Here is a 23,996-nt window from a genome sequence, read left to right as displayed (position 1 = left end):
ATCTCCGCCCCCTCGAGATGTCCACATCCCAGTCTGGAACCTGTGACTACGTGACCTCAGGTGGCAAAAAGGACTTTGCAGATTTGATCAAGTGAAGGATCTTGAAATGGGGGGGGGGGTGCTGGCTTTGGAGGCAGCCTTTAGAAACTGATAAAAGCAAGGAAGCAAATTCTCCTCTGGAGTTTCCAGAAGCAACAGCCCTGCTGACACCATAATTTTAGCCCGGTAAAGAATTTTGGACTTCTGATCTCCAGAAATGTAAGGTCATAAATCTGTGGGGTTTTTTTGGGGTTTGTTTTTTTTTTTTTAAAGATTTATTTGTACAAGCAGTCAGCAGCGCGGGAGGGTGAAAGAATTCACCAGAACCAGAGCGGGGGAACAGAACAGGCAGACTGATGAAATACACTGCTGAGGGGAGCAGTGGGCGTGGCAGGAGAGGTCTGCTGCACCATGTGGGACCCTTGCCGGGGGCCCAGGGATCAAACCGGTGCTGCAGAGGCTGTGGGCAGCTTCGCAGCCCAGCGCTCAACCGCTGCGCCACCAGGGGAGGCCCATAAATCTGCGTTGTTTAAAACCACTGAATTTGGAGCTATGGAACCTACTATCACAGTAAAGGCGAAAGGGCAAACAGCTAAACGTTACATGTCATACGGCAGGCAGGTGACACCAACCAGGGAAGATAACTGAAGGCAGGGGAAAGGTTGAAATGTGAGCCAGCAGCTGTTTTAGATGGGAAGTCAGAGTTGGCCTCTTGCAGGAGGTGACATTTGCAGAGGCTTGAGGGAGGTGAGGAAAGCACTTTGGGTGGTTATCCCGGGAGAGTGTTTCAGACCGAGAACAGCCAGTGCAAAGGCCCTGTGGCAGACACAAACCAACTGTAATGAACGAACACAAAGGAGGCCAGAGTGATGGGAGCAGAGGGTGCATAGGGTAGCTAGTTGTTCATACTGTAACAGGGTGGTCCCCAGGAAAGGGGGAGGTTCCCTGCCCCACCCAAGGGAGGGTGGAGCTGAGCAGGAAGAGGAGAAGCTGCAGAAGAGACTGAGGAAGGAAGCAAGATGGAGCCAGGAGACCTGGAGGAGGCGCATGGAGCCTAGAGACATGTGAAGAAACTGCGCTTGTCTTTTGGTCGTGGACTGGGTGACACAGATGTGGGTGAGACCCGTGGGGAGGTGACAATGGCAGCTTTTATCTGGATGTTGATTTTGCTCTTTTCCTTCTGGGCTTGTCCGGTTGTTTGTGACCCTTCTCTGTGGGTCCCCACTGGAAGATGCTTTAGACTTGTGGCAGGCTTTGGGGCTTTGCTCTGCGCCATTCCCATATGGATGGACTTTTACCCACGAGGGGATGGGTAACTTTGGGTGCTTCATTTAGAAACTAGACTCTTTGCCTCACCTGTATTGTTTCCTAGTTTTTATTAAAGTTCCTTCCCATTAAAGTCTCCTATGTTTTGTGTTGATGCGGCGGATGGCAGAACCCATTTAGAATAGGCAGGTTTGCGGGGCTTGGGCTGCCCCTCTCCCTGTCCTATAACAATACAATGCCATTATATTCATTACAAAAAGATCCCCTTTTTCTCAAATGAATATTTAAAAATATTAGTATAACATCTAACAGACTTAATTGTGGTACATGGTTGTTGCCCCACAAAAAGATCTTTCCACTAAACATGTAAATACAGTGCCACAGAGGAAACCGAGACAGTCCAGGGGCCTAGAAACCTGATGCAATAAGTTAAATTGCAATTTTATTTTATTTTTCTCTGTTTTATTTTTATTTATTTTCCCCACCACCACCCTGTTTGCCCACCTCACCCTTTGTCTCTTCTCCTTTAACCTCAGATACCTCGCTTCTTTTATTAGTGGCTGCTAGCTTTTATAAGTATTTTGCTTTGTCAAATTGCCCGCTATGAAAGCACCCATTGTTTGTCTTTGCCATTCTGATCTGCTTAACTATATATCATTCCTTCCAACTCCTTCCATTTACTGTAAATGACAACAATTCACCTTTCCCTTGTGGCTGAATAGTATTCCATTGTGTGGAGAGATTACATTTCCTTGATCTAATCTTTTGTCTATGAGCACTTAAGTTGTTGTCATGTCAGAGCTGTTGTAAACAGTGCTGCAACACACATTGTAAAGCACATAATTTTTTGGGTTGATGGCTTCATGTCCTTTGGGGTTTTTATTTTGGCGTAGAAGAACTGGGGTGTAGGTAAGAGATACCAGGGTTGGGTGAGAGGATTTACCAGAGACAGAGTAGGGAACAGAACTACTGAAATACACTGCTGAGGGGAGCAGCGGGGAGACAGGAGAGGTCTGCTGTGCCATGCGGGTAGCTCCCTGGCCAGGGATCAAACTCAGGCCTTAGTGATGATAATGCTGAGACTTAACCCACAGGCCACGAGGGAGGCTTAATGTCGTTTGGGTAGATAACCAAGAGTGGGATTGCTGGGTCATATAATATTTGCATTTTTAGTCTTTTAAGGTAAATCCAGATAGCAATCAGAAATGGCTGCACCAGTTTTCATTCCTACCAAGAGTGTAATAGGGTTCTCCTTCTCTGCTTCCTCTCCAGCATTTGTGGTTAGAGACACACACAGGATTATCAGGAAAAGGAAAAAGAAAAAGAGAGGCAGTTGCATCATCACAGATGGACAGGCGATCTGCGGCTCCTGCTTTGTGAAAGGAAAAGGTATGTGAAAAGAAACACCTGTGTAGTCACAGGCAGGCAGGGGAGTTGCTGGGGTCTTTATAATACAGTGTGGGCCATTCTCACAGGTGTCAGATGACATCTCATTGTGGTTTTGACAGGCATTTCCCTAATTAAATGTGATGGCGAACATTTTTCCACAGGTCTGCTGGCCTTCTGTGAATTGCTGTTCAGATATGCTGTCAATGTATTAATTAAGTAGTTTGTTGGTTTATTGTTAAATTGAATATGTTTTTTTATCTCTTGGATATTAAATCTCTGGGTTGTGTAATGTGTGACTATTTCCTCCCATTTATTAAGATTTTTTTTTTAATCTACTTATATTTTCTTTTGCTGTGTAAAAGCTCTTTAACTGGAGGTCATCCCAACCATTGATTTTTGTTTTTATATCCCTTGCTGTAAGGGATTGAGTCTCCAAAAACAGTGTATTTCAGTCAGTCCACCTGTTCTGTTCCCCACTCTGTCTCTGGAGAATCCTCTCACCTCCCACATCTCTGGCCTGCACCCCAGCTCTTGTATGCATAAATAAATAAATCTTTAAAATTAAAAAAAAAAAGTTGACATGCCTCTGGGTCTACATGAAATGCTTAATCAACAGTAACTGGAGCTGCCCTGAAGAAACCCTGGGACAACTTTTACAAACCAGTCCTGAAGTTCACCATCTTTCCTCCCTTGCCATTTCCCCAGACACCCCTCATTCCCATCCAAATCACCCTCACTCAGATCTCCACATCCTTCACCCCATCTCTTACTCCATCTCTCCATCTTCCCCAGCCCCACACTTTGCAACCCCACCTCTATCCTACCCTCAACCACCCCTTTTATTCCCCCAATCACCCTTAACGACCCTGTTCTCCGGCAGTCTTGAAGGTTGACCTGTGTAGTTTCCCTATCTCCACAGCACACAGGACAGTAGGTGCTACGCCGGGACCCACATGGGAAGGTTTTCGAATTTCTTTTCTTTTTTTTTTTAAGATTTATTTATTTATGCATACAAGAACTGGGGTACAGGCCAAAGGTGCAGGGGGTGAGAGGATTCCCCAGAGACAGAGTGGGGAGCAGAACAGGCAGATGTACTGAAATACACTGCTGAGGGGAGCAGCGGGCAAGTCAGGAGAGGTCTGCTGCACCATGTGGGTAGCTCCCTGGCTGACCTGGAATCAAACTCTTGCTGCAGTGGCTTCGGGTAGCTTCATAGTGCTGCGTCTAACCCCTTGCACCACCAGGGAGGTCCGGTTTTCCAATATCTTAACTACAAATGCCAGTTGGCATTCTTTTCTAAGAGAAATCCTCTGCAAATAACCTGGACTGTCCTCTACAGAAGAAAGAATCAAAAAATGAAATCGGGGCCTCCCTTGTAGTGCATGGAGTTAAGACGCAACCTATGAAGCTGTCCCCAGCCACTGCAGCACAAGTTCCATCCCCGGCCAGGGAGTTACCCACATGGAGCAGCAGACCTCTCCTGTCTTGCCCACTGCTCCCCTCAGCGGTGTGTTTCAGTCAGACTGCCTGTTCTGTTCCCTAGTCTGTCTCTAGTGAATCCTCTTACCTCCCCACACCTCTAGCCTGTACCCCAGTTCTTGTACGCATAAATAAATCAATCTTTAAAACAAAAAAGGAAGTCAGGAGAAATCCCACAGAAAAGAATCCACTGAGCAATGGTGGAGTGTTGGAGACTGCCTAAGGCGTAAATTGCTGAAGCAAGGAAAGTTTCAAGGTAATGACTAGAAGACTGGTCAACATGGGCTGAAGGACTGGCCTGTGTCCAGGCAGTGATATCCTTCCTTGTATCAGCAAAGCTAAGTTTGAAGGAGAAACAAGTATGAGAACAAAACAACCTGATAACACAGAAACCTTAGCAATGGCAGTGAATGTGTGCCAGATTATGCTGAATACCAAGAGAAAAAAATCATTGTCTTGTAACTAACCTAAAGGTTGGGGTGGGGGGTGTTGTCTCAATGGAAATGAGTTGCACCAGGCACTCAGGGCACTTGAACTCAGACTGAGAAGCCTAGGTTCCCTGGGTCCCGCCTCTCTTAAACTCAATTTTGTGTCTGTCATTTTTTGTTTCTCAGATCTTTTGGATTCCTCTCTCAACCCCGTTCGCCGAAGCCGGTCTCCAGCAGTGGAGGGCTGTCTGTGCATCTCTTGCTGCTCTCATGGCCCAGAGGAATCAGAAACCCCAAGTTAGAGAGACTCACCCGGAGTGAGCCCTCAGGGCTGCCAAGGACCACAGAGTGGTCCCCAGGAAAAGGGGAGGTTCCAGGTTCCCTGCCCCAGCAAAGGGAGGGTAGAGTTGAGGAGGAGAGGAAGCTGAGAGGAGACTGGAGGAAGGAAGGCAGAAGGATAGAGAGCCAGATGGAGAGCCAGAGGAGGCATGTGGAACAGAGACAGGTGAAGAAGCTATGCTTACCTTTCAGTCTTGGACTGGCGGAACAGCTGTGGGTGAGAGAGCTGTGGGGAGGATAATAATGGAAGGCTTTGGGGAGAGGAGAGTCCCCGGAGTGGGCATGGAAGCGCCAGTCACTTCCCCATACCCTGCACTTTGCATCTCTTCTACCTGTTTGTTCCTGAGCTACAGCTTTTTGTAACACATCAGCTATAAGAAAACCAAAGCGACTCCATCTTGCAACATCAGTTAGGGCCATGCTCTACCCCGGGAAGAGAGTCAACATCTCCATTATTTCCTTCATGTGCATTAATTTAACCTACCTTTGTGATCCACGCACAAGCTTACTGATGTCAGTAGGGCAAGAACAAATGACATGTCCCCCCTGACATCTGGCATCATGAATCTTCCACACGAAGTCACAGAGTAGAAGATGTCACTTAGAAGGGTTCTAAGAGGCCCTTAAGAGTGGCGGCAGGAAAAAGACTAATTATAATAAAGGAAAAATCAAAATCAGCAAGCAACTATAAACCAGAAACATACTATGGGGGGTGGGGGGAGTAGGATCAAAACAAAGGGGGTGGGAATTGTATGGGAACTATAACCAAGATGAAAATGCATACATTGTGCAAAAATGAAAATGACGTAAAAAAAAAAATGTGGCAGGTATAGATCCTGCCTCAACCTGAGCCACTGCATCTAGGACCCTTGTCTGTAAGTTATGGTGTGTGTATATATATATATGTATATTTTTTTTTGAGTGGGCTGACACCTTTATTTCTTGGTGGGAGGTATGTGTGCACTCAGGAGCTCTTGGTGGGGCAGGTCCTCTTCCTTTTCACCATCATGGGGTTTCTGGCTGCTCAGGAAGACACTGGCCCTGCTAAGAGGATGGTGACCTGGGGACAAGGAGTGTGAGGCAGGCGCAGCTGGCCCCCAATGCCCTGCCTAGCTGCCAAGGGACTGCAGCAGCTGGTCAGGCACCAAGCACCATGCGCAGGTTGGGGCGGCACTGGGCCTTGCAGGTTGAGCACTGAATGCTGCTGACGGTGGCCAGAGCGTTCTTATTGATAGTGGTCAGCTCGTAGGAGGTGGTGGGCTCTCGCTGGCTGGATCTCTGCATCATGATGACCACAACACCTTTGCAGTCAGCGGGGGCTCTGCATCCAGTCTTGCGCTGAAGCAGTCCGTGGTATTGGAAAGAGCTGTGGGCTTAAGATGTTTGGGTTCTGCGCTGTTTACTCCTTTCTCTTGATGAGGAAGCTGGACCAGCTCCGAACAACCATCCATTGCAGATGCACCGACAAGGCGGATGCGCCTCTTACTGCTCTGTTGGGAAAAAGCCCTTTATAAGCTTTAATTGTGGACATACGTTCTTTGTCCTTTAGACTCAAACCTCAATTTGGGGAAACTGGCTCATTCTATCTAGTATAAGTAAAATGTTTTTCAGTCCTGTGAGCAGCCTTAGGAAATTAATTTAGCCCAAGGAGGGAGTTACTGGAATCTCTGATCTATAGCTGGTCAGAAGCACAGGTGACAATTTGGACTTTCGACTGTCACCTGAGTTACAGGGTGGGAGGAAGCCTTGTAGTCTTGGGGTCTGAGTGCTTAACTTTTGGAGTCTGATGCTCTCTCCAGGTGGATAGTGTCAGTCACTGATAAAAAAAAAAAAAAAGAATGAATGATAGGTGCATGGGACAATGCAGATGAAACTCAAAATTATTCTGTTGAGTAAAAGAAACCAGACACAAAATAGAACATCCCATGTGATTCCATTTACATAAAAGTCTAAAAAAAATACAGATTAATCTACAGCAACAGAAAGTAGGTCCCTGGAAGCTTGAGGATGGGAGGGGGAGGGAGAAGGAATGACAAAAGGGCACAAGGGACTTTGGGGGTGATGTATGGATTCACAATTTTTACAGTGGTGATCAGTGTGCAAGGTTACACATATATCAAGATCCACCATATTGTACACTTTCAAATATATACAGTTTGTGGTATGTCCGTCGTGACTCCACAAAGAGCACAAAGAGGTTTTTTTTTTTAATATTTATTTTATTTTATGCATACAATAGCTGGGGCACAGGCCAGAGGTGTGGGGGGTGAGAGGATTCACCAGAGACAGAGTAAGGAACAGAACAGGCAGATTGACCGAAGTACACTGCTGAGAGGAGCAGCGGGTGAGTCAGGAGAGGCCTGTTGTGCCATGTGTGTTTCTCCCTGGCCAGGGGAATTGAACTTGTGCTGCAATGGCTGTGGATTGCTTCATAGTGCTGTGCTTAAACCCTTGCGCCACCAGGGAGGCCCAACAAAGAGTTTTTTTTAAAAAAGGCCACAAACTTGGACCTCCCTGGTGGCACAGGGGTTAAAGTCAGCACTATCAAGCTGTCAGCCAGGGAGCTACCTACATGGCATAGCAGACCTCTGCTGTCTTACCTGCTGCTCCCCTCAGCAGTGTATTTCAGTAGTTCCACCTGTTCTGCTCCCTACTCTGTCTCTGGTGAATCTTCTCGCTCCCCCAGCCTCGCACCTCTGGCCTACACCCCAGTTCTTGTATGCATAGATTAAAAAAAAGTCTTTTTTTAAAAAAGGCAATAAGCTCATTAAATTTAAAAATGGAGCTTTGTACTTTAAGAAAACCAGTTTCGTTATATGGAATTGTATGACTGTACCTACATTAATCCTCCTTAATTCTGACCTGTAAAAGTAGTATGGATACAATCTTGCAATCTCTGGATAAATAAGTTCTCCAGACAGCTAATGCACAGCATAGTGATGATAAGTAATAATACTCTATCATAAACTTTAAAGTTCTTAATTGTTCCCACCACTAAAAATAACTGGTAATCATGTGGTATGATGGAGGTGTCCACATGCTAATCATATTGCAATATATAAATGCATCAACTCAACATATTGTATTCCTTAAGGGCAAAGTTACCTGTCAGTTAAATCCCAATTAAAATAAATGGATGGATGAGTTAGGCCCTTGAGCAAATAGAATAAAGCCATGAGCCTAGATGGCTGGGTATGTGATAGTCACTGTATAATACTTTTGATTTTTCTGTATGTGTAAAGTATTTTATATTAAAATGTGGGTAAAAGAAGAGGTAGGGCCTCCTGGGTGGCGCAAGGGGTTAAGCACCGCACTATGAAGCAATCCACAGTTTCTGCAGCACGAGTTCGATCCCCCCAGCCAGAGAGAAACCCATATGGCGAGGGAGACCTCTCCTATCTCACCCACTGCTCCCCTCAGCAGGGTATTTCGTCAGTCTGCCTGTTCTGTTCCCCACTCTGTCTCTGGTGGATCCTCTCACCTCCCACATCTCTGGCCTGTACCCCAGCTCTTGATAGCACAAATAAATAAATCTTAAAAAAAAAAAAAAAAAAAAGAAGAAGAGCTAAAAGAAAACTTGCCCTGCTCAATGCTTCTGACACGAAATGTGTGGATTTCTCCACACACACATTGACCCATGCACAACACTATTAGAAATCAAGCTGATACCCTTTGAATGCCGAAGGCCTGAACGTAACACCTCAGTTTAAGAACTCAGTCCCACTAGACTGACCCCCACTCAGACACCAGCTCCAAATCCCAGATTGTCACCTGGATTTCTGACTGTCCAATTACAGACAGAGGGCTCTGGGACCCCTCTTCAGGTTCAAGTATTTGCTAAATGGCTCACAGAACTCAAGGAAATCCTTTTATGCTTATCAGTTTATTACAAATATTATTACAAAAGACAGAGACAAAAAGCCACATGAAGAGGCACACAGGGCAAGGTCTGAAGATTCCAGAGTTCATTTGCGTGGGGTCCTTGACATTGGGATATAAACAAAGAGGATGATACTGCCTACATCATTTTAGACCTTGTTGTCTCACATGTGATTTAAACAGAGATAAACATTTCCCATAGGGCTTTGAGCTCTTCTGGAACATAACTTTTCACACCAGCCTGAGATGCTGCAGGTGCGTTATAACTGATTTCCTAATCCCCAAGGTTGGTTGGACATTTGGTTCATTTCCAAATTTCCACTGGGATAGTTGGGGCTGTGTCTAGCGCCTTGTCTGCATTTTGTTTTGTTGTTGTTGTGTTCTTTTTTTCTGTCTGCATTTTGGAAGAGTTTCACCTCCTCCAAAACCCAACCCCTGACCTGTCCAAGGAAGTAAACTCTTTGCAATGCAAATTATTTTCTTTCCTTGTGTTCACCCAAATAAATCACATCCATGTTTGTGTAGAGAGTTTGGAACTACAGATAAGTCAAAAATGGAAAATGAAAACTCTGCTTGCTGCAGATCCTTCCAATCAGTGAAAAATTAGGGAGTTTTCCTCATTTCTTGAGAGAGGATATGACACGGCATTTTCGCTTCCTATTTATTTTTGCTTATTAAGTCCTGAAAACATTTTCCAGTTTCTTTGGCAGTGATTGCATAATATCTCATAACATTGTTATTCCACAATTGACAGAGCCTCTCCCCTAAAGCTTATGATAAATATACAAAGTTTATGATAGATATTTATTATATCCATTTTTTAAAAGATTTATTTATGCATACAAGAACTGAGGTACAGGCCAGTGATGTGGGGAGTGAGAGGATTCACCAGAGACAGAGTGGGAAACAGAACAGGCAGATCGACGGAAATATACTGCTGAGGGGAGCAGCAGACGAGTCAGGAGAGGTTTGCTGTGCCATGTGTGTTTCTCCCTGGCCAGCAGGGGATCTAACTCATGCTGCAATGGCTGCGGTTAGCTTCATAGGTTGCATCTTAACCCCTTGTGCCACCAGGAAGGCCCTACATCCAATTTTGATTCCAACAATGCAATAGAGAAAATCTTTGTGTTTAGACTTGTGAACAACTTGTATGTTATTTCCTTAGTACAAGAGTCCCCAAAATGGAATGACTGGGTAAGAGTTATTCTAGAAGCCAAGTCAGGTTCTAGAAAGATTGAAGCAATTTCTTCTCATTCACCATAAACACAATCCAGCAGCAGCCTTGCGATCCTTGAATGTAATCATTTTCTTAGAGCTTGGCTAATGGATAAGTGAAAGGTTGAATCTCATTTTCATTTATATATTCCTTCCTGGTCAATAGTATGCACTGAGCACCTAAGATATGATAGGCCTGTCCTTTATCAATATATTATTAACTTGTTAAGTAACAGCTACATGACTACCACTGTGCAAGGTGCTAGAAATGCAGCAACCTACAAAAAAAAATACATGCTCTCGTGGGGAGGGAAGGAAAGATGGACAGTAAACAAAAAAATAAATACAATAGACCATAGGTTATTTCCAAGAGTGATGTGTACTAATAAGGTAGTTAATCATGAGAATAGATGCCTCGCTACAAGTTTGTGATCTGCTGTCATTCTGCCTGTTACTTATCTGTTCCTGTCCTTTGCCCATTTTTTTTTTTTTAAAGATTTATTATTTATTTATTTATACAAGCACTGGGTACAGTCAGAAGCGCGGGACGGTGAGAGAATTCACCAGAGCCAGAGCGGGGAGCAGAGCAGGCAGAAGGACCGAAGTACACTGCTGAGGGGAGCAGCGGGCGGCAGGAGAGGTCTGCGCGCCATGTGGGACCCTCCTCCGGTGGCCGGGGAGCAGCCGGGGATCGAACCGGTGCTGCAGAGGCTGCGGGCAGCTTTGCAACCCAGCGCTCAACCACTGCGCCACCGGGGAGGCCCTCTTTTGCCCATTTTTTATTAATTTTTTACTCATTTGTCACATCTGGGGCAAAAGGAATAGTAATACCATGTACTGAACGTCTGCTCTGTGACATTCATCTACTAAACGTTTCATTCTCTTCATCGAAAGCATTTTTGCCTGCTAGGTGTTACCTGCTAGGTGTTATCTTCATGTCATTGCTGTACCATGGAGTATCAGAGAGGTTAAGCAACTTGCCCAAAGCCACACAGCCTTGGTAGCACAGTTGAGATTCAAATGCAGTTACTCAGGTACTTAACCATCAGGAAATTCCACTTCCAAAAAACCTGAGGCCGAGATGCTACTTAGGTGACTGTTTGATGATTTGCTTCCCTGGCATGATGTTTTTAGTTTTTATTAGACTACAATGTACATGTAAAAGAGCACACATTTCAGAACCTTACAGCTTAATGGATTAATTCTGAATAGACATGTGGATTACCAGTGCTAATATTTAGGAACAAAACAAACAAGAGTCCATCCCTTCAGCCTGCCCCTCCTTTGCGGTAATCATGACCATAATTTCTGCTATCTGGTAATCACATTTTCACTGCCAGCTCTGAACAGTATCCTTATGGGATGCCTCTGGCAAACCAGCAGATGGTCATCAACATGCTCCTTTTTTCTTTTTATGCTAAAGGTCTATAACAAAACCCACCACTCTTCATTCTCTTCATTCTAGGGCTGTAGACTCTTCTTATTAATTTTATTTTTCTCCCCACCAATATCCCTCGTGTCTCCTTGACCTTCTTCCCCTTCTCCCCTGAACCCCTTAACCTCAGCATCCTTGGGATGTTCATTAACTTCCATTAGTTTTTATTTTTTGTTCCATTTTTTTCCTGGATTTGGCTTAAGTAACATTTGTTGAGGATGTTTTTCTATATCTAAAAATAAAATGGGGGGCCTCCCAGGTGGCGCAGGGGTTAAAATCTCAGCGCTATCAAGCTATAGCCAGCTGCAGCACGAGTTCGATCCCCGACCAGGAAGCTGACCCACATGGCACAACAGACCTCTCCTGTCTCCCTGCTGCTTCCCTCAGCAATGTATTTCAATAAATCTGCCTGTTCTGCCCCCCACTTTGTCTCCTGTGAATTCTCTCACCCTCCACACCTCTGGCCTACACCCCAGTTCTTATAGGCACAAATAAATAAAAATAAATCTTTAAAAAATAAATAAAATGGGCCTGTATTTATCCTTTAGCAAGCCATCTTTCTTTATCTTGCCCTTAAAAATTGTGCAAAGGTGGATGAGTTTGCTTGATATATAACATGATAAATACTGGAGCTTGGAAATATCTGTTCCTTAGCATTCCCTGGGAAAGTTTGTCTCAGCTATGAGGTTTTCCTTGAATGTGTTAGGAATTATTATCTGTATTTTGTATATTTTTCCCTAGATACATTTTAAATTCACTAGTTAAATCACTTTAGTAAAGCTCTTTGGATGTTTTCTGTTTTTTCTAGTCCCTTCTGGTAAGTGTCCCAGGGACTGTCAAGTATATCATCAGCCAGTGGGGAGCATTTCAACCACAGCTTTGAAAGCTAAGTCTGGTGTCACAGAAAAACAAGGCTGAATGATCATTTAATATTGATTCCAGATTGCATCAGGCAGCTTCCAAGACGGTCCCCAATTGCCTAGTTGTCATGTCTTTGTGTAGGAACCTCCCTCTTGAATCAAAGCTGGCAAATGGGACCAGAAGACTATGGCAGAAGTAATGGTGGATGACTTCCAAGGCTGGGTTTCCCCTGGGCTGTCTTGAAGCACTTGCTATAAGGGAAGCCAGCGCCATGTTGGGAGGACCCTGAAGCAGCTGTGCAGAAAAGCTTTTGTGGAGAGGATCACTTTACCAGCTACAACATGACAACCATGTGAATGAGTGAGCTTGGATGCAGAGCATTTAGCTCCAGCCAGATCTTTGGATGAGTGCAGCTGCAGCTGACATCAGAATACAACCACATGAAAGAGCTTGAGCCAGATGTGTGCAACCAACTGATTGCCCCCAAGTCCCTGGGTCCAAAAATCATGAGATAATAATGGGTGACTGTTTGGAACTTGAGGGTGATTTGTTATGAAGCCACGGGTGACTGTTACACAAATGTTCCCTGCTGTTTACCCACCCACTTGGGCAACAACTAGGGCTTTCTGGAGCGATGACTCAGGGAATAGATGTATGATAGAATGCAGACAAAGAAGGAGTCCAGTTTTGACTTCTGAATTTCTAAAGCCTGGACCAGGGCATACACCATAGATTTCTAAGAAGAGATTCCAGGGAGACTGCGGGGACATAAAGAATGGGCGAGCCTGTGATGCTGGAGCAAGAAGCTCATATCTGGAGAGACTCCTCAGATGACAAGGGAGTCATCTGTAAATCCCTCCCCTCCAAAACCTTACTAGTGAGGAGCTGGCCTGTCACCCAGGTAGGAAGCTTATGGGAGCCACCCCAGGACCCATCCAGCTCCAGCTGCACAAGCACAAGACATTACCTAGATCGGGCCTCCCTGGTGGCACAGCGGTTGAGCGCTGGGTTGCGAAGCTGCCCGCAGCCTCTGCAGTGCCGGTTCGATCCCCGGCTGCTCCCCGGCCACCAGAGGAGGGTCCCACATGGCGCGCAGACCTCTCCTGCCGCCCGCTGCTCCCCTCAGCAGTGTACTTTGGTCCTTCTGCCTGTTCTGCTCCCCGCTCTGGCTCTGGTGAATTCTCTCACCCTCCCGCGCTTCTGACTGTACCCAGTGCTTGTATAAACAAAACAAACAAACAAACAAATAAATAAATAAAACATGCCTCTATTAAAAAAAAAAAAGTTTAAAAAAAAAAAAGACATTACCTAGATCAACGCAATATAGATTCAATGGGAGCAATTTTGTTCACACAACAGATGGAAATTCAGTGCCAGAGTCAGTCACCTCCATGGGGTCACTGAATTGACCATAGGACTTTTCCAGAAATTTCGAACATTTTTCATTGCCCCTAGCACATTGGAATTTGTCCTCTTGGGACACCTCCCCTTGGAATCCAAGCAGTCACATAAAGAGACCAGATGGTAAGAGACCATTGTCTTGTAGTCACACCACCAAGATGCTGACATGCAAGTAAAGCCATCTTGGACATTCCAGTCCCAGCCACCAGGTTCCAACATGAGCCACTCAAAGTGAAATGAGACCAGTAGAATAACCGCCTCGGAGAGCTGCAGTCAACACATAGAGTCAGGCATCATTTAACAATGGAAAGCATCATTAGTCAATTTAATCATTGTATAAACATCATGGAGTGTAATTATACAAACTTACCAAAATGGTAGAGCTTGCTACACACGCTGGCTAGATGGTAGAGTCTAGGAACACTGTCATATACGTGATTCACTGCTGACCCAAATGTGGTTAAAAGGACACGTAACTGTAGTGTCATAGTAAATCAAGGTTATTTAACCCGTTAAGTTTGGATTGGTTTGTTACACAGTGATGAGTAACTAAAACACACTTCTTTGGTGGGCTGGTTAAGAAAGGGAGTTGAGGCAAGAGTGTGTGTTTTCATTGTTATATCATACATCAGTGCTTTCCCATAAAATTTGTTGCAAGCAGGCAAATATTCTTTTTTTAAAAAAAAAGATTTATTTATGCATACAAGAATTGGGGTACAGTCCAAAGGTGCAAGGGATGAAAAGATTCACCAGAGTGGGGAGCAGAACAGGCAGATCTACTAAAATACACTCCTGAGGGAAGCAGTGGGCGAGACAGGAGAGGTCTACTGCATCAAGTGGGTTTCTCTCCTGCGTCATGTGGGTTTCTCCCTGGCCAGCTAAGGATCCAACTCGTGCTACAGTGACTGTCAACAGCTCGATAGCGCTGTCCTTCACCCCGTGCCACCAGGGAAGCCAGAGGCAAATATTCTTTTTTCCCTAAGATTTATTTATTTATTTATACAAGCACTGGGTACAGTCAGAAGCGCGGGAGGGTGAGAGAATTCACCAGAGCCAGAGCAGGGAGCAGAACAGGCAGACTGACAAAATATACTGTTCAGGGGAGCAGCGAGCGCAGCAGGAGAGGTCTGCGTGCCATGTGGGACCCTCGCCGGCAGCCAGGGATCGAACCCACGCTTCAGAGGCTGCAGGCAGCTTCACAGCCCAGCGCTCAACCGCTGAGCCACCAGGCGAGGTCCCAAATATTCTTCTTATTTTTTTTTTAATTTTTATATTCCCCGTACAATTGCAACCCTCTGATTTTGACCCCAATCCCTCCTTTCCCCTCCCCACCCTCCAAATATTCTTGATCTGAGTTCTTCAAAAGCCAGTAGTCACATGGGGCTATTGAACTCTTGAAATATGAAGAGTACAATTCAGGAAATTCTTTTTTTCCATTTCATTTCCTTCTACATAAATTTATTTATTTATTTATTTTTAGATGAAGATATTTTATTATTTTTTTTAAGAGGCATGTTTTATTTATTTATTTATTTGTTTTGTTTATGCATGCACTGGGTGCGGTCGCAGCGGGCGGCAGGGGAGGTCTGCGCGCCATGTGGGACCCTCCTCCGGTGGCCGGGGAGCAGCCGGGGATCGAACCGGCGCCGCAGAGGTCGCAACCCAGTGCTCAACCGCTGCGCCACCGGGGAGGCCCCCCCTTCTACATAAATTTAAATAGCTAAGTAGTTGGAGGCCATCATATGGACGGTGCAGCTCAAGAGCAATAATAAGCCCACCTAAGGGTCACTTAACACTCTCGTGAGTTAGCAATTTTCTTTTCTGGGGGGTCCAGATAAATATAAGCTTTGCAGTCATATGGTCTTTGTCATAATGGCTCACCTCTGCTGGTGTGCAGAAAGGGCTATAGACAATATATGAACAAATGGGCGTGACTTTGTGCCAACAAAACTTTATTTGCGGGCCTCCCCTGGTGGTGCAGCGGTTGAGCAATGGGCTGAGAAACTGCCCGCAGCCTCTGCAGCGCCGGTTCGATCCCCAGCCACCGGCAAGAGTCCCACATGGCACGCAGACCTCTCCTGCCTCTCTCGCTGCTCCCCTCAGCAGTGTATTTCGTTGGTCTGCCTGTTCTGTTCCCCGCTCTGGCTCTGGTGAATTCTCTCACCCTCCCGCGCTTCTGACTGTACCCAGTGCTTGTATAAATAAATAAATAAAAATCTAAAAAAAAACAACTTTATTTGCAAAACAGGCAGTGGGCTAGATACTGCCAGTGGGCCATAATTTGCCAAATCTTTTCCTTTTTTTAAAGATTTATTTTAAGATTTATTTAAAATAAATTTATTTTATTTTATTTTTAAGGTTTATTTATTTGTTTGTTTGTTTGTTTATTTATTTATTTATACATACAAGTGCTGGGTACAGTCAGAAGCGCGGGAGGGTGAGAGAATTCACCAGAGCCAGAGCAGGGAGCAGAGCAGGCAGAAGGACCGAAGTACACTGCTGAGGAGAGCAGCGAGCGAGGCAGGAGAGGTCTGCGCGCCATGTGGGACCCTCCTCCCGTGGCCAGGGAGCAGCTGGGGATCGAACCGTCGCTGCAGAGGCTGCGGGCAGCTTCACAACCCAGCGCTCAACTGCTGCGCCACCGGGGAGGCCCAAATTTATTTTATTTTAAGATTTATTTTAAGATTTATTTATTTTTTTAAGATTTATATATGCATACAAGACCTGGGGTGCAGGCCAGAGGTGTGTGTGTGGGGGCGGGGAAAGGGTGGTGAGAGAATTCACAGAGACAGAGTGGGGAGCAGAACAGGCAGATCTACTGAAATACACTGTTGAGGGGAGCAGCTGGTGAGGCAGGAGAGGTCTGCTGTGCCATGTGGGTCAGCTCCCTGGCTAGGGGGATTGAACTGTTGATAACGTCACAATGCTGAGACTTAACACCTGGCGCCACCAGGGAGGTCCCAAGTTGCCAACTCTTATACTAGGGGTATGTTTAATTACTACTTTATACTTTGACTTCCTGTTTTATTCATTAAGGGCCCCCACTCTCTAAAGTTAGATGTTAATTTGTTTAAAAGCCGTACAGTGAAATGACTGTTTTTGTCCTGAAGGTTATTCGCTGTTTTTGTCTCCAACTCTATCAATTCTGTGCTAGAATTCTGTTTCACTACCTATATATCTATCCATTTGTCTCTCATATCTTCCCTTGAACAAGGTCTGTCTTTTTTTTTGGTCCACTCTTTAATGTGTTACATAAATCTTTTATATGGGTTTATTATTTTTTATATGGATCATGTTTTTAAGTGTTTTTGAAATTTTGGACAATACCTTCTGAAATAATGTTTAGATGCATAAAAGAAAATCTGTAGTAGTACAAAATGAGCCAACTAAAACACAGTTTTCAAAATAGGTACATTTTTTTAAAGATTTATTTATTTATGCATACAAGAACTGGGGTACAGGGCCTCCCCTGGTGGTGCAGCGGTTGAGCAATGGGCTGTGAAGCTGCCCGCAGCCTCTGCAGCGCCGGTTCAATCCCTGTCCGCCGGCAAGGGTCCCACATGGCGCGGACTTCTCCTGTGCAGCTCCCCTCAGCAGTGTATTTCGTCAGTCTGCCTGTTCTGGTCCCCTCTCTGGCCCTGGTGAATTCTTTCACCCTCCCGCACTTCTGACTATACCCAGGGCTTGTATAAATAAAATAAATAAATCTTTAAAAAAAAGAACTGGAGTACAGGCCAGAGGTGTGGGGGGGTGAGAGGATTCACCAGAGACAGAGTAGGGAACAGAACAGGCAGATGTACTGAAATACACTGCTGAGAGGAGCAGCGAGTAAGTCAGGAGAGGTCTGCTGCGCTATGTGGGTTGCTCCCTGGCTGGGGATCAAACTTGTGCTGCAGTGGCTGCAGATAGTTTCATAGGTTGCATCTTAACCCCTTGCACCACCAGGGAGGCCCTAAAAGGTACATTTTTGATGTTATATAATTCTTTATTAATTTATTATTAACATATTAATAACAAGAACTACTAACAGGTCTAGTAACTGATTTCAAAATGGCAGGAAGGGTAAACAATATTTCAAGTATCTCTAACAATATCTATGATGTGATTAGGTAATATCTGTGATTTCTATCACTAGAATAATAAATTCCAGAATAAACAGTCACAAGTATTGCTGCTGTGGTTTGTTAACCTACATTCATAATCGTATGAGTTAACTTTTGCTATGTAATGAACTACAACAAAACGTAGTGACTTAAAACAATAGCAATCATTTATTTTCTTCTCAAATCTGAAACATGGGTGTGGCTCAGTGGAAACAGCTCATCCTTGATTCATGAAGCAACACTGGACAGTTCCTCAGATGACTCACTCACATGCCTGACAAGTTGGTGTTGGCTTTGGCTAAGTGCTTGCCTAGGGCAGGAGGTCCTTTCTCTGTGGGCTTCCCCATGGGCACTTGGGCTTCCTCACAGAATGGAGGCTGAGTTCTCGATGAGTTAGTCCCAAGAGAACAAGGTGGAAGTGCATGACACTTTGAGGACCTAGTCTCAGAGGTCACATAGCATTGAACTCTATTGTCGAGGTAATCATCTGGTTTCTAGGGTTTCATCTCCTAATGGGGAGTGGCAAGGCCTGAAAGAGCAGGTGAAATGGGAGCTGTTATTGGCATCATCTTTGAAAAACAATTTTGCTGCAGGAGGCTGATGCCCCAGCCAGATAAGACACTGGCAAGCACTGAAAGTAAAGGGCCTCACACCGTGGGGCTGAAGATTCCTTGTGCCTCACACCATGGGGCTGAAGATCTAACATTCCTTCATTTTTTGTTCTTGGTCATAAAAAGAGAAAAATTTATCAGAAAAGTACATTAGGCAATAAATTATATGTATCAGTAGACTGCAAGCAATTGGCACGGAAAATTACCTGTTTAGATATTAGTTATTAAACAATTTGGCCCACTTGACAATGGGAGATGATTTATTGTACATATCTGACAAGCAAAACAGCACAACTATTATAGTATATCCTTCTTTTGCTTTTTTAGAAGTTCCTTTTTATTTAGAAGTTTCTTAGGAAAGTTTTTAAATGAAGTTGACTGTATTAAGAAGTTTGTAGGTAGAAAAAGTTCTGATAGCTGAGCAGCAGCTGGTCTCCAGCTGAAGGCCAGGTGAATAAAATAGTCTTTGGATGCTGAGGCTTTAGCTGATAGGGAGTCAGTAGTCCATGGGAATAAAATACACTAATTGTTTCTGCTTTACACATGACAATGTATTTTTTTTTCTGCTTACTAAAAATGAATAAATAAAGACCTGCTGAGTCTCTCAGCAGGAGATACTAGCACCTCACCAAGTGTCAGTGTCTCCTCATTCTACCTCATCCCCTTCCCCTCAGCCCTTTCGTTTTCACCGACACCGTCTCATCCTTCCAGGAACCCCTGACACGACATTTTGCCAGAGGCTGGTCCCCGGCACAATTTCTATTGCACAAATGGAAAGAAATGCTAGATTTCATTTGGAGATTATTCAAACAAAGGATTTCTTTTTTTTCTTATTTAAAGTTTTATTTATTTATGCATACAACGGCTTGGTTACAGGTCCGAGATGCAGAGAGTGAGAGAATTTACCAGAGACAAAGTGGGAACAGAACAGACAGGCTGACTGAGACACACTGCTGAGGGGAGCAGCGGATGAGACAGGAGAGGTCTACTGCGCCATGTGGGTTGCTCCCTGGCCGGCCTGCGATCGAACTTGTGCTGCAGAGGCTGTGGATTGATTCATAGTGCAGTGCTTAACCTCTTGCACCATGAGGGAGGCCCACATATTTTTTTTCTTATCCCAGTTCATGGAACCCATAAATTCTATCGACAAACCTTTTGACAGTTCCTGGAAGCCTTGAGCAAGAGCCCCTGCAAGAGAGTTAGGCGAGTTAAGATATGAGTTAAGATGGAGTTTTTGGGCCTCCCCGGTGGCACAGCGGTTGAGCACTGGACTGCAAAACTGCCCGCAGCTTCCACAGAGCCAGTTCAATCCCCGGTTGCCAGGCGAGGGTCCCACATGGCGCGCAGACCTCTCCTGACGCCCGCTGCTCCCCTTGGCAGTGTACTTCATCAGTCTGCCTGCTCTGCTCTCCCCTTTGGCTCTGGTGAATTCTCTCACCCTCCCACGCTTCTGACTGTACCCAGTGCTTGTATAAATAAATAAATAAATCTTAAAAAAAAATGGAGTTTTCTTTTTACCTTTTTTTTGAGTGTGTGGTTATGTATCTTTTTCGACAACTAGTTGTTAGTTCTCATCCACATTGACTATTTGTAGATATTTGAAATTGATGACAGGTACACAGGTAACCAACATATACAGCTTGTTTGTTGAATCTTCAAGCTCATTACGTTTTCTGGACAACTGTACATGGATATGGTATGGGAGTTTCCTGCTGTGAATTGCACATCTGGAGTCAATGCGCACATCTGGAGGCCCATCTCCTTTATGGAAAGTTTCTGGATCTCTCTGAGTGCATGTTTTTGAAACCTACTCCACGGATGCACTTGTGAATGTTGATGGGTGTATTGTGTGTTCATTTGTTGTTGGCAGAATGACCCTTCTCATCACCCTTCTTTGTGGGAGCCATTCTTTTGGGCCCAAATGGGAAAGAAAGCATAAGTTGTCTCTTACACAAAGATTCTAGTGTATGGCATTCATTTTTTCGATGAATATTAAACTAGCTTCTTGGAACACAATACTAGACAAAGCTAACACAGACCCTGACTGCATGATATATACAGTGTAGTGGAGGAGGAGAGATTGACAATCACACTACTTAATAGAATGGCAAACTGAAACTAAGTGCTTTGAAAGAAACTTACCAGCTTCTATGAGAACATATAATAAAGGGGTCAAGAAAGGCATCTGTTAAAAGTGATTGCTGGGTGGGCCTCCCCTGGTGGCGCAGGTGGTTGAGCGCAGCCCTGTGAAGCTGTCCGCAGCCTCTGCAGCGCCAGTACCATCCCGGCTGGCTGGCGAGGGTCCCACATGGCGAGGCAGAGAGCTCCTGTCTCACCCGCTGCTCCCCTCAGCAGTGTATTTCGACAGTCTGCCTGTTCTGTTCCCCACTCTGTCTCTGGTGAATCCTCTCACCCTCCCACGAATCTGGCCTATACCCTGGTACTTGTATAAATAAATAAATAAATAAATATTTTTTTTTTTTAAAGTGATTGCTGGGGCCTCCCTAGTGGGGCGAGGGGTTGAGCACAGCACTGTGAAGTTGTCAGCAGCCATTGTAGCATGAGTTCAATCCCTGGCCATGGAGCTGTCTACATGGCGCAGCAGACCGCTCCTGTCTCGCCCGCTACTCCCTTCAGCAGTGTACTTCAGTCAATCTCCCTGTTCTGTTCCCCACTGTCTCTGGTGAATCCTCTCACCCCCTGCACCTCTGGCCTGTATCCCAGTTCTTGTATGCATAAATAAATAAATCTTTAAAAAAAAAAAGCGATTGCTGAGCTAGAATCTATATATCCTCCCTTGCTCCATACCCTCCCATGGCTCCCTACTGCCCTGAGGATAGAGTCCAAGAAACTGAATAGTAAAGATCTTTCATGATAGGACTTAATTTGAATACAAAGACTTTTATTGTTTTTTAATAAATATTTATTTATTTATACATACAAGAACTGGGGTGTAAGCCAGAAGTGGGGAGTGTGTGTGAGAGGATTCACCAGAGAGATTGGGGAGCAGAACAGGCAGATCTATTGAAATACACTAAGGGGAGCAGCAGGGAGACAGGAGAGGTCTGCTGCACCGTGTGGGACAGCTGGCAGGGTGCGGTGGCTCGACATAGCTTGAGAGCACTATATTTAACCCCTGCACCACCAGGCAGGGCCCAAAGACCTTTTATTGTTACCCAACATTAATTCTCTACTTCCTTAATTTCTGACTGAGTTACTCAGTTTATCCTGTAACTAGGGAGCAATGAGATATATAGGTGGAAGTTGTAAGGTGGAACATCAAGGAAATTTCCTTAAGAAGGGCACAGAGAGGTGGCATGTCCCCAACACAACCTCCTTCTTCTTTCTTCCCAGAATATACAGGTAATATCTGCCACTGCAGCAGCCATTTTGGACCAGTAGGTAACCTCAATGATGGCAGCCACATGCATAAGATGGTAGAGCAGAAAATTAAACTTACCCGCCCCACACCCCCACTCTCCCCACCACATCCATCAATCCTGTCCTAGGTAATTACCCAAGAGTTGTGAAAACTTAGATCCAGGGCCTCTCCGGTGGCGCAGCGGTTGAGCGCTGGGTTGCGAAGCTGCCTGCAGCCTCTGCAGCACAGGTTCAATCCCGGGCTGCTCCCCGGCCACCAGAGGAGGGTCCCACATGGCGCGCAGACCTCTCCTGGGGTCCTTCCGCCTGCTCTGCTCCCTGCTCTGGCTCTGGTGAATTCTCTCACCCTCCCGCGCTTCTGACTGTACCCAGTGCTTGTATAAATAAATAAATAAATAAATAGAAAGAAAACTTAGATCCATATTGTTATCTGTACACAGGTCTGTAAAAACAAAAAACATAGGAAATGGATGAACAAACTGTGGTCCATCCACACCAAGAATACACCTAGTAATAAAAAAGGAACAAGGCACTGATACATTCTACAGTACTTCACCTCACTTAATGCACCTCAGTACCGTCATTCCGAGCAAATGGAAAACTCTAAAGATACAAACTGCAATATTCCATTCACAGAAAGTTCTAGAACAGGCAAAACGAAGATATAGTGAAGGAAAGCAGATTGATGGTTGCCTGGGGGTGGAGGATTGACTGGGAAGGGTCCCAAGGGAGTTTTCTGGAGAATGGAAATGTTCTCTGTCTTAATTGGGGTGATGCTTGCAACGGTGTATGGATTTGTCAAAACTCATCAGACTGTACTTGTAAGATCTGTGCATGTGACCATATGTAAATTATACCCCAAACTGAAAGCAAAATAAAAGAGCATGGTTGATATTGCTATCCTTGCTGCTTCCTTCTTTGGGGCCAGCAGACTAGGATGGAGGCCAGGCTTCTTTCTGAATGAATGAATGAATCAGCACATGAAGGACTGAAGCAGCATTGTGGCTTCCCTGAACTCCTTTGAAACCTTTAAGATTTCACTGAGTGCATATTCTTCCAGTTACTGTTCTTTTCTAGGTGGGATCTTTTGCAGGAGCTGCTACTGTTTAAAGGTCACTCTACAGAAGCAGCCAAGCCAGCAGTGCAAATATGTAACAAAAAAGCACATGCATGGCTCAACTCTGAAGGAAACCTTGCCTCCCAGTTGCTTTCAAAGGAACTCCCTCTCCCAGCCTCCAGCGAAAAGGTGCTTTGGAACACACTGTACTCCTGAGTTTACCCTTCCCACCCCTGGCTTGTTAAGCAATAAAATTCTTGCTCTAGTTTACTAAAACTGATTATTGTGCTAATTAGCAAGCAATTTTGGTGAAGAACTCCAGTGCTCCTTCAATTTTATAAAGGAGGAAGGAGGCTGAGCACCCCCAAGCCTGGTCTCCCTGGTCAAGGGGACCTCCCCAACCCAGCAACCTCACCACTGCCCCCAGCTCAAACCAGTCTGCCACCCTCCAGCCACTAGACACAACTCCTGAGCCCCTTCTGTGCCCGTGAGACCCCAGGGAAAGGGATGGGTCCTCACCCAAGTGCTTAGAACTGTAAGACTTGACTCAAAAACAGACACACAAGCAGAAACAATAATATAGAGATCGTTAACAGGGAGTAAGAAAAGGGAGAGTTAAGAGAGGGAGAGAAAGAGAAGAATTATTGGCCAGCACAAGGCTGATGCAGTCTGTCCCACCTCGGATAATGTCTGTGTTGCAGAGTCCAAGCCAGAAGCCTCGTACACTGAGCAGATGCCGAGAGGGCAAGGGAAGCCCCGTCACACCTGGAACATGGCAGCCAGTCCCCCAATGAGAACCTGGAGCCAACAGCACACATAGAAGAGGGGGTGGCCCACTGATCAGAAGCCTGAGCCCAGAGGCCAAACATATGGATGCAGCTGGTGGTTGATCAGGAGCACCAGGACCAGACAGATCCTTAGGCAGATCCTAAGGCAGGGACCACAGATCAAGCTAACACCACCCTCCAAGAGAACACAAGAGTCTGCTGCTCCAGCTTTTAAAGCCTTCACGGCCCCTCCGCTCCTCCCCTCACTCTCAACAACTCCCATTCAGTCAGGTGGGTTGGAATCTGGAAAGTCCCACCTTCCAACTTGGAACATCATGCACTGCCT

The 23,996-nt window shown here is 45.2% G+C and overlaps 1 protein-coding gene across 1 annotated transcript; it reads right to left on the bottom strand.

Moving 5' to 3' along the window:
- Window positions 1–6,077: 6,077 nt before the first annotated feature.
- Window positions 6,078–6,471, bottom strand: LOC119248670 (60S ribosomal protein L28-like). The gene is given in 2 exon segments (XM_037515544.1): window positions 6,078–6,315; window positions 6,317–6,471. Coding segments are annotated over 2 exon segments (393 nt in total).
- Between the last annotated feature and the right edge of the window lie 17,525 nt (window positions 6,472–23,996).

This window comes from Talpa occidentalis, unplaced genomic scaffold (genome assembly GCF_014898055.3).
Source record: "Talpa occidentalis isolate TD23 unplaced genomic scaffold, MPIMG_talOcc4v2.1 talOcc4.17, whole genome shotgun sequence".
NCBI classification, from domain to species: domain Eukaryota; kingdom Metazoa; phylum Chordata; class Mammalia; order Eulipotyphla; family Talpidae; genus Talpa; species Talpa occidentalis.
Note: the sequence above shows the minus strand (reverse complement) of the source record. Positions and strands in the feature narration are given on the sequence as shown.